The 9,244-nt window shown below is 47.1% G+C and overlaps 1 protein-coding gene across 1 annotated transcript in view; it reads left to right on the top strand.

Annotated features, from left to right (window-relative positions):
- Positions 1–9,244, top strand: part of IFT172 (intraflagellar transport 172) — a 55,774-nt gene that overhangs the window by 36,394 nt on the left and 10,136 nt on the right. The window contains exons 31-43 of the mRNA XM_011972732.1: positions 1,172–1,265; positions 1,414–1,478; positions 1,670–1,850; positions 2,094–2,203; positions 2,322–2,451; positions 5,785–5,883; positions 6,081–6,190; positions 6,319–6,382; positions 6,501–6,587; positions 6,850–6,966; positions 7,620–7,730; positions 7,923–8,042; positions 8,922–9,017. Coding sequence (XP_011828122.1) covers positions 1,172–1,265; positions 1,414–1,478; positions 1,670–1,850; positions 2,094–2,203; positions 2,322–2,451; positions 5,785–5,883; positions 6,081–6,190; positions 6,319–6,382; positions 6,501–6,587; positions 6,850–6,966; positions 7,620–7,730; positions 7,923–8,042; positions 8,922–9,017 — 1,384 coding nt within the window. The remainder of the gene's footprint in view (positions 1–1,171; positions 1,266–1,413; positions 1,479–1,669; positions 1,851–2,093; positions 2,204–2,321; positions 2,452–5,784; positions 5,884–6,080; positions 6,191–6,318; positions 6,383–6,500; positions 6,588–6,849; positions 6,967–7,619; positions 7,731–7,922; positions 8,043–8,921; positions 9,018–9,244) is intronic.

The raw sequence follows: 9,244 nt of genomic DNA on the forward strand, positions 1-9,244 counted from the left end.
CCGCCTCCTGGTTCAAATGATTCTCCTGCCTCAGCCTCCCAAGTAGCAGGGACTACAGGCACGTGCCACCACGCTCAGCTAATTTTTGTATTTTCAGTAGGGATGGGGTTTCACCATGTTTGCCAGGATGGTCTTGATCTCTTGACCTAGTGATCCGCCCACTTTGGCCTCCCAAATTGCTGGGATTACAGGCGTGAGCCACTGCACCCGGCTGAACTTTTCTTTTTTTTGGAAGCACCAGAGTCCATGAGGCATTTTATTTGTAAATATGTATTACATCTCTAGAAAAAGAATCACAGGATTTTCCCTCGTATGTGTTGTCTTGCTTCTTCATGGTCCATGATGCCAGCTGAGGTTGTCAGTACAATAAAACCAAACTGGCAGGATGGGAGCAGATTATTCTGCCATTTTTGTAGATCTCTGAGTTGCACGTCAAATCTGGGGCTGATCACTGTACACTTGTTTAGCCTGCCTGTGAGGTTCACAGCAGTTTTCCTAGCTGTGATCATTAATGATTTCAAAATCACCAATTTACGATACTTCAGCATCACAATTAGAAACCAGACGATGACTTTGGAGCACAGCCTAATAAGGACCTGGCGTTTGCCTCTCTTTCCGGCATTGTTGATGCTCTTGAGCGCATCAGCCAGGACATTCATGCACACCATTGTGGCGGCACAGAAAGATAGCCAAAAGAGCAAAGTGAACTTTTCTTAAGCTACTGTTATCGATGCCAATCATGGAGTCTGATGCTGAGGGTGGTCTTGCTCATATTTTGGAGAGACTATATTTCTGCTAATGTAGCTGGAGCTCAGGAGGAGGTGGTGAGCACCAGGAGTCCTCCTAGCCCCGTCAGCGTAGGGCTGCGAGGCTCACTCCTCCCTTACCCTTTGCAGGCCCAAACTCCTTCCTCAGGAGCAGCTGGCCGCAGGGAAGGCATAGGCTTTTCCAGACATCTCTTGATCCACACTGACAGTGACGTGGTCTTCACAGGGCTGCCTGCCTGTCTTCCTTTTTATCTCTCTATGCTCTTCTGTCACTTCATATCCGTTATCCTTAAATCTGTCACTTTTTCTCCCCTCAACTCTGTCCTTTCTGTTTTGTCTTGTCTTGTTCCCTTTTTGAATGGAAGCATGAAGAAAGAAAACCTTATCTGCACTTTCTGTTTCAGCTCCTTTGAATTTGCCTTTGAACTCTCTCGGCTGGCCCTCAAGCACAAAACCCCCGAGGTTCATCTCAAATATGCTATGTTCCTAGAGGATGAGGTATGGGTGTGACTTGGACCCTGACCGCAGAGCCCTCTTACTCCATCCCCTAGTGCACTGCTCCTGGGTGTGCATACCCCCAGGCTCATGCCTGCCTGTGATGCCAGTCTCCTTCTCACCATGCACGGCTGCCTTGCTCTCCCTGTAGGGGAAATTCAAAGAGGCTGAAGCTGAATTCATCAGAGCTGGTAAACCCAAGGAAGCAGTCCTCATGTGAGTTACCCCATACATTCCTTAATCCTGTTTCCCCAGTCACAGTCCCAGGATCTTTCATGATTCTCTTGACCTTCACTCAAACCTAGAACAAATCAGTGTTACACCCCTCAGTGACATGGCTGTTTGTCTCCCACTACTGGGGCCTCAGTCCTATACTCAGTCTCTCCTCTGTCCCCATCCGGAGGCAGGTTTGTCCATAACCAGGATTGGGAGGCAGCTCAGCGTGTGGCTGAGGCCCACGACCCTGACAGTGTCGCCGAGGTGCTTGTGGGACAGGCCCAGGGGGCCTTGGAGGAGAAGGACTTTCAGAAAGCAGAAGGGCTGCTGCTCCGGGCCCAGAGACCAGGCCTGGCCCTCAATTATTATAAGGTGGGGCACTGGATGCAGGGCCATGAGGGGAGGGGAAGAGGTTCTGAGAGCCCACAGAGAGCCACACTGACCCCTGGTATGAAGAAAGATCAGGGAGGTTAGTATTGGGGAGTGGGAAAGACAGGAAAGAGGAAGGAGAAGAGAGGTCCAAGGACCCAGGAGTCTGTGGGCCAGAGCACCTGTGTGGCAGTGGGAAGCTGTCATGCCTGCCTCTGCCCTCTTGATACCTGGAAATCTGAGCAGGAGGCTGGATTATGGAGTGACGCTCTACGGATCTGCAAGGACTATGTGCCCAGCCAGCTGGAGGCTCTGCAGGAAGAGTATGAGCGGGAAGCTACTAAGAAGGGGGCCAGGTATGAGGCTAGAGGTCCAGGCAGCATTGGCAGGGCTGGGAGGGTCATGAGGCATGCACAGGATAGAGCACGCTGCTCCCCACCCCCATGCCAAGTCCCAGCGTTCTCATCTCCACAGGGGTGTGGAGGGACTCGTGGAACAAGCTCGACACTGGGAGCAGGCTGGAGAGTACAGCCATGCTGTGGACTGCTACCTCAAAGTGCGAGACTCTGGGAACAGCGGACTGGCGGAGAAGTGCTGGATGAAGGTGAGGGCAGCAGGCCTTTTCTGGTGTTCCTTCTCCCTAGGCCTGTATTCACACTCAGCTCCACTTCTCACATCTGCAGCTCTTTCCTCTTGTGTCTTTTTCTTTTCAGTCAGGTAGCAGGAATCTGTGAAGTGCCTGCTGGATGATAGAGCCAGAACCTCTGAAGGCTGTAAAAGCAGATATAAGACAGACCCTGACAGCCAAAAGTTAGGGGAGTTAGACCAACACATGGCTCAATTAATATCATATCTGAGTAAAGACTAAAGTGCATGATTTAAAGTAGAGTTCAGAGAACAGTGAGATCTCTGTGGGCTAGAGGGGTCAGGAAGCCTCTGTGAAGAAGGAGGGAGGACTTGGATAGGAGCTGGAAGGGCAACTCCATGCACAGGAACTGGCCAGACAGGGAACATGAAAAAAGCATGGGCTCCATCTCCCCCACCCAACATTTCCTGAAAAGAAGCCTCCAGCAAATTAAGCCAGGCCAGTATGTGTCACAAATAATAAGACATACTATATTGGAGAAACCAGCAGGATATATACAGTCATATGCCATATAACAACGTTTTGGTCAACAGTAGACCACATGGGTGGGCGTGGTGGCTCACGCCTATAATTGTAGCACTTTGGAAGCCGAGGTGGGTGGATCACTTGAGATGATCCCACGCCTGGCCTTAGATAGGTTTCAGTATACAAATACTTACCATTGTGTTATGATTGCCTACAGTAGTCAGTACAGAAGTGTGCTGTACAGGTTTGTAGCCTAGGAGCAATAAGTTCTACGCAACCTCTACCTTGATGTATAGTAGACTATACCATCTAGGTTTGTGCTGCGATGTTTACATAATGATGAAATCCCCTAAGGACATATTTCTCAGAACATACCCATCATTAGACAATGCATGACTGTAGGTATATGTGTGTACGTGTACATGAAGAGATTTATTAAAAGGAAGTGGCTCATGCAGTTATGAAGATAGACAAGGCCCAAGATCTGCAGGTGAACTGGCAAACTGAAAACCCAGGAGAACTGATGGTGTAGTTCCTGTTTGAAGGCCAGCAAGCTTGAGTCCCAGGAAGAGCTGATGTTTCAGTTCAAATCTGAAGGCAGGAAGAAGCCAGTGTCCCAGTTGAAAGGCAGTCAAACAGGAAGAATTCTCTCTAACTTGGGAAGGAGCCAGCCTGTATGTTCTGTTCACGCCTTGAAATGATCAGATGAGGTCTACCTACAGTAGAGAGGGCAATTTGCTTTACTCAGTCTACCAATTTAAATGTTAACCTCATCCAAAAACACTTACAGAAACACCCAGAATAATGTCTGACCAAATACCTGGATACCCTGTAGCCCAGTCAAATTGATACATAAAGTTAACAGTGGCATATATGTATAATTATATTTTAATATCTTTAAAATTGGGATGCACGTATAGTTTTTTTTATACTTTAAGTTCTAGGGTACATGTACACAACATGCAGGTTTGTTATGTATGTATACATGTGCCATGTTGGTGGATGCACATATAGTTTAAGTGCACCTTAGATACAGTGAAATCTGGTGGGTGGGGGTCATGAAGAGGGTGAAATTGACTGGCCATCTAAATGACATGTTTGTATGGTGATGGCCCTGCAAAATTTCCCTTAGGTTTTTGAGTTTTTGTTTGTTTGTTTGTTTTTTGAGACAGAGTCTTGCTCTGTCGCCCAGGCTGTAGTGCAGTGGTGTGATCTCAGCTCACTGCAAGCTCCGCCTCCCGGGTTCACGCCATACTCCTGCCACAGCCTCCTGAGTAGCTGGGACTACAGGCACCCGCCACCACACCCAGCTGATTTTGTTGTATTTTTCTTAGTAGAGACGGGGTTTCACTGTGTTAGCCAGGATGGTCTCAATCTCCTGACCTCGTGATCCACCCTCCTCGGCCTCCCAGAGTGCTGGGATTACAGGCGTGAGCCACTGTGCCCAGCCTTTTGAGGTCTTATAATTGAATAACCCCTAGAAGTTAGAGGGAGAGAAGTAGAAAGAGGGGCTGATGATTGGTTTTGAGGTTCTAGCAGATTTTAATTGGCAGTATTGAGTATCTGATATGTGTAACTTGGGAGCATGGCATGACTGTACCTTCTTCATATTAGTCAGAAGATGGCTTCCTGATGCGGACAGGGCAGATTAAGCTTTGAAGGGCTTAGCAGTAAGAAAGGGAGGCAAGAACAGGTGAGGGAAAGACCAGAGGGGATTAGCATAAACTACAGCTAAATTGGATTGTGTGGAAATTGAAATCTGGTGAAGATGTCAGCGTCCTAATGGAAACAGTATGATCTCATAGAACACTTGGTTTTGTAGAATTTCTGAGTTTTAAGTGTTGAAAGGTATCATCAAGATCATCTATTCCAGCACTGGCACTAGAAATATAATGCAGGCCACAAATGTAAGCCATACATGTCATTTAAATTTTCTAGTAGCCACGTTTAAAAAGAGTAAAAAGAAACGTGAAAATAATTGTAATATATTTTGTTTAACACAGCATATCTAAAATACCACCATTTCGTCTGGGCACAGTGGTTCATGCCTGTAATCCCAGAACTTTGGGAGGCCAAGGCGGGCAGATCACTTGAGGTCAGGAGTTTGAGACCAGCCTGGCCAACATGGTGAAACCCGTCTCTACCAAAAATACAAAACTTACCTGGGCATGGTGGCAGGGGGCGGGGCCTGTAATCCGAGCTACTCAGGAGGCTGAGGCAAGAGAATTGCTTGAACCTGGGAGGCAGAGGTTGCAGTGAGCTGAGATTATGCCACTTCACTCCAGCCTGGGCGACATAGCGAGACTCTGTCTCAAAAAAATTAAATAAATACTACCATTTCAACATGTACTCACACACATTATTTAGATGTTTTCCATTCTTTTTTTACACTAAGTCTTCAAAATCCAGTGTGTATGAATGAAGAAACCAAAGCTCATAAAAGCCCAACACAAATAGTTACAGAATGCCCTGGACTCCTCATTTTAGGAGTCCTTTCTCTGTACTCTGCTACAAAGATTTTACTTATGACAAAGACCTTGAAAATGATTTTGTCAAAGGTGGAAGGTTCAAATGCAGTGACCTCGGGCAGCACAGGAAGTGTCTGAAAGAGTTAATGAACTGAGAGGAAAGATAGGTCCACTGATGGCTAATTAAAGGATTTAATGGACCGTGGGTCAGGCTCTGCCCAGGAGGGTACAAGGTTGAAGGAGAGAGTAAGAGAAAAAGTTGGCATCTGGAGGAGAAAAATGTATGAAATGGATCAGGCTGAGGACTCAGTGGTATTTGTCTCTCCTACCCATTTCCATCTTCTCTTCAACCACTCAGGCAGCCGAACTCTCCATCAAGTTTCTGCCTCCTCAACGTAATATGGAGGTCGTTCTGGCTGTAGGACCCCAGCTGATTGGAATTGGAAAGCACAGTGCAGTAAGCAGGGTGATGGGATGGAACAGAAATAGATTTCACAGAGATGGGTGCAAGGGTGACATCTGCACCCAGGAAGGTGTATGAAGTGGGCCTCCTGGTGGGCAACGCTTGCAGTCCTGGGGAAACAGATGGGAGAGCTCACAGCGGGAAGACTGGGAGCAAGGAGAAAGTCTCCATGCTGATTTCCCATTGTGCAGGCTGCAGAGCTGTATCTGAATCTGGACCTTGTCAAGGAAGCAATTGATGCTTTCATCGAGGGTGAGGAGTGGAACAAGGCTAAGCGTGTAGCTAAGGAGTTAGATCCCAGGTAAGCTTGTAACCCCTTCTTACCGGGAAATTCTCTTTTACTTCCTTTTGTAAAGACTGGGAGAAAGTCTTATGGGGAGGGTTGGTATTCTGGAATATGAAGATGGAGCTCTCTGAACATCTTCACAGGTACGAAGACTATGTGGACCAGCATTATAAAGAGTTCCTCAAGAACCAGGGCAAAGTGGACTCGGTGAGACTTGCAGAATTAGCAGGAGGCAGAATGCAGGGAGAGACTCACAAGATTCTCTCCCTCTTCTTTCCCTCATGTCATCTCTTTTCTCTTGTAACTCTGTCTTCCATTGACCCAGCTGGTGGGTGTGGATGTGATAGCTGCTTTGGACCTGTATGTGGAGCAGGGCCAGTGGGACAAGTGCATTGAAACAGCTACCAAGCAGGTACTGCTGTCTTCCCATTCCCAGTTTTCCTTTACATTTTCCCTTGATTCCCCACCTGCTTCAAAGCTGCATCTCTCCTACCTCCACAAAAACCCAAAGCCCAAAGATTTCTAATGGGCATCAGATAAGCTCAATCTGAAACTGGGGTCAGAGGTTTGCATACGCCCTTTGTCTCCTCAACAAATACATGGCCTCAAGTCACCTCACTGCTTGGTCTTGCTGATCCCAACTTCACGCATGCTTTTCCTCCACCCCTGTACAGAACTACAAGATTCTGCACAAGTACGTGGCTTTGTATGCAACTCACTTGATCCGGGAGGGTAACTCTGCCCAGGCATTGGCCCTATATGTACAGCACGGAGCCCCTGCTAACCCACAGGTACCAGCCTTCTCCTTGGATTGAATGTTTCCACAAGGAAACTCTTTTCACTTCTAGAACCACCTATTTTCTCAGGAACTATCTTCTCAGAGGATTCTATCCTTAGAGAACATCATGCCCAGAGCCCCCAGTGCATCTCCAGAAAGGTACAGCCTCTCTGGAGGCTGTGTATTTGCTAAGAGCAAGGGGAGAAGTTTGCAGAAACTTTCAACTTCTGTTTGAAGAAACACCCATGGAGCTCCCCATGCTGTTAGTAAATACACAGGCACCTGTCTTTCAGAGCTGAATCCTGCACATACCTCTAGGGCCTTTACTGACTTCCTCCAGAGAATGAACACTGCTGCCTGATTGAGAGTCACAGCCCATTAATGTTGTGACTCTGCATTTACATTTGTACAGTTGCCCACACTCACACAGCACCAGCTAAGAAAGTTTCTTCCTCTTTTCATAAAAAATAATCAGCACTTAAAAATAATTCATTTCATTAAAAATAATCAGCACTTAATAATCTGCCACTGTCTCCCAGCTCTTGCACACACACACATACCCATTTCTACACACAGAGCCTGTTTCTCCTCCCTTTGGCCCCACTCCCACTGACTTTCTCTTCTAGCTTTGCCCTTCTCAGATGCCCTTCTCCCCTCTACCTCTAGAACTTCAATATCTACAAAAGGATCTTCACTGACATGGTGAGCTCTCCTGGAACCAACTGTGCCGAGGCCTATCATAGCTGGGCTGATCTTCGAGATGTCCTCTTCAACCTGGTGAGGAAGTTGTGTCGACAGGAGTGAAGGGGCTGCTCTGTCTGTCCTTGTCCTCATCTCTTCTTTCATGCACATAAACCTTTATTCTCAGATGTATTTTACCTTCCTCTGCCAGGTGGCCATCAGAGACCTCTCTATGGCCCTGGCACTCCTCTGATCCCTGAGCCAGGCTGTGCTGTCTCCCTCCTCTAGTGTGAAAACCTGGTGAAGTCCAGTGAGGCAAACTCTCCAGCCCATGAGGAGTTCAAGACGATGCTGCTGATTGCTCATTACTATGCCACGCGCTCTGCGGCCCAGAGTGTCAAACAGCTGGTGAGATGTAGGAGGGCAGAGGAGCACTCAGTCAGAAGGGCTCATCTGCAAATGTATAAAGCTGAATTGATTCATTCTGGATTCTTCAGCTTGGGCTCTTGAATCTCCCCACCTCTCTTTCAGCTTCTCTTCTGTCTAAACAAATCTTTAGCCCTTGCTGAGGTTTTCTTCTTCTGACCTTCTTAGGGCTCTGTGCCCACACAGCCTCAGCCTCATTATGTTTAAACATCCAAATCCCATGATTTATTTATTCACCTCTTATAATGTACACATATTTTGGGCTTATTTGTGATTGTTCACTGTATATTTATTTAATGTATTTGGACAATAGAATTCTACAAGTGGAAAGAACCTTAGAAATAATCTAGGTGGCCGGGCACAGTGGCTCACCCCTGTAATCCCAGCACTTTGGGAGGCCGAGGCGGGTGGATCACTTGTGGCCAAGAGTTCGAGACCAGCCTGGCCAACGTGGTGAAACCCCATCTCTACTAAAAATATAAAAATTAGCCAGGTGTGCTAGTGTACGCTTGTAGTCCCAGCTACTCAGGAGGCTGAGGCACGAGAATTGCTTGAATCCGGGAGGCAGAGGTTGCAATGAGCTGAGATGGCACCACTGCACTCCAGCCTGGGTGACAGAGTGAGACACTGTCCTAAAAAAAAAAAAAAAGAATTGAACTTAGGCCCAGGTCTGTTGTTCAGAGAAAAGAAAAAAGGAAAGAAAGAAAAAAAAAAACCAACCTAAGACCAGAACAGCTTGAGATCCAGAGCAGTTTAATAATAATTGTTGTTTTTCAGTTCTGTGGCTGCCTTACAGGATCATTGGTCTGGTAGCTCAGTCACTTTAGTGTCATATTCATAATGCTTTGACTTTAATCCCAGGAAACTGTGGCTGCCAGACTTTCTGTTTCACTCTTGCGTCACACCCAGCTACTACCTGTAGACAAAGCCTTCTATGAAGCAGGCATTGCTGCCAAGGTGAGCTGGGACAAGGAAGGGTGGGGCAGATGGGAGGAAGTCAAAAGTTGGAAAATAGAATATCCTTTCTGCTCTGGTAGAGGAAAGCTGAGTGTAGGGCTGATGTTATGGAGGATGTGGTCCTCCTATGTCTTCCTGGATTTTTCTCCCTGGATCCCAGAGAAGTAGCATTCAAGCCCAGCTTGTTCACTCCCATTTGCATCTGGATCCCAGAGAAGTAGCATTCA

This window comes from Mandrillus leucophaeus, unplaced genomic scaffold, assembly GCF_000951045.1.
Source record: "Mandrillus leucophaeus isolate KB7577 unplaced genomic scaffold, Mleu.le_1.0 Scaffold13, whole genome shotgun sequence".
Lineage (NCBI taxonomy): Eukaryota > Metazoa > Chordata > Mammalia > Primates > Cercopithecidae > Mandrillus > Mandrillus leucophaeus.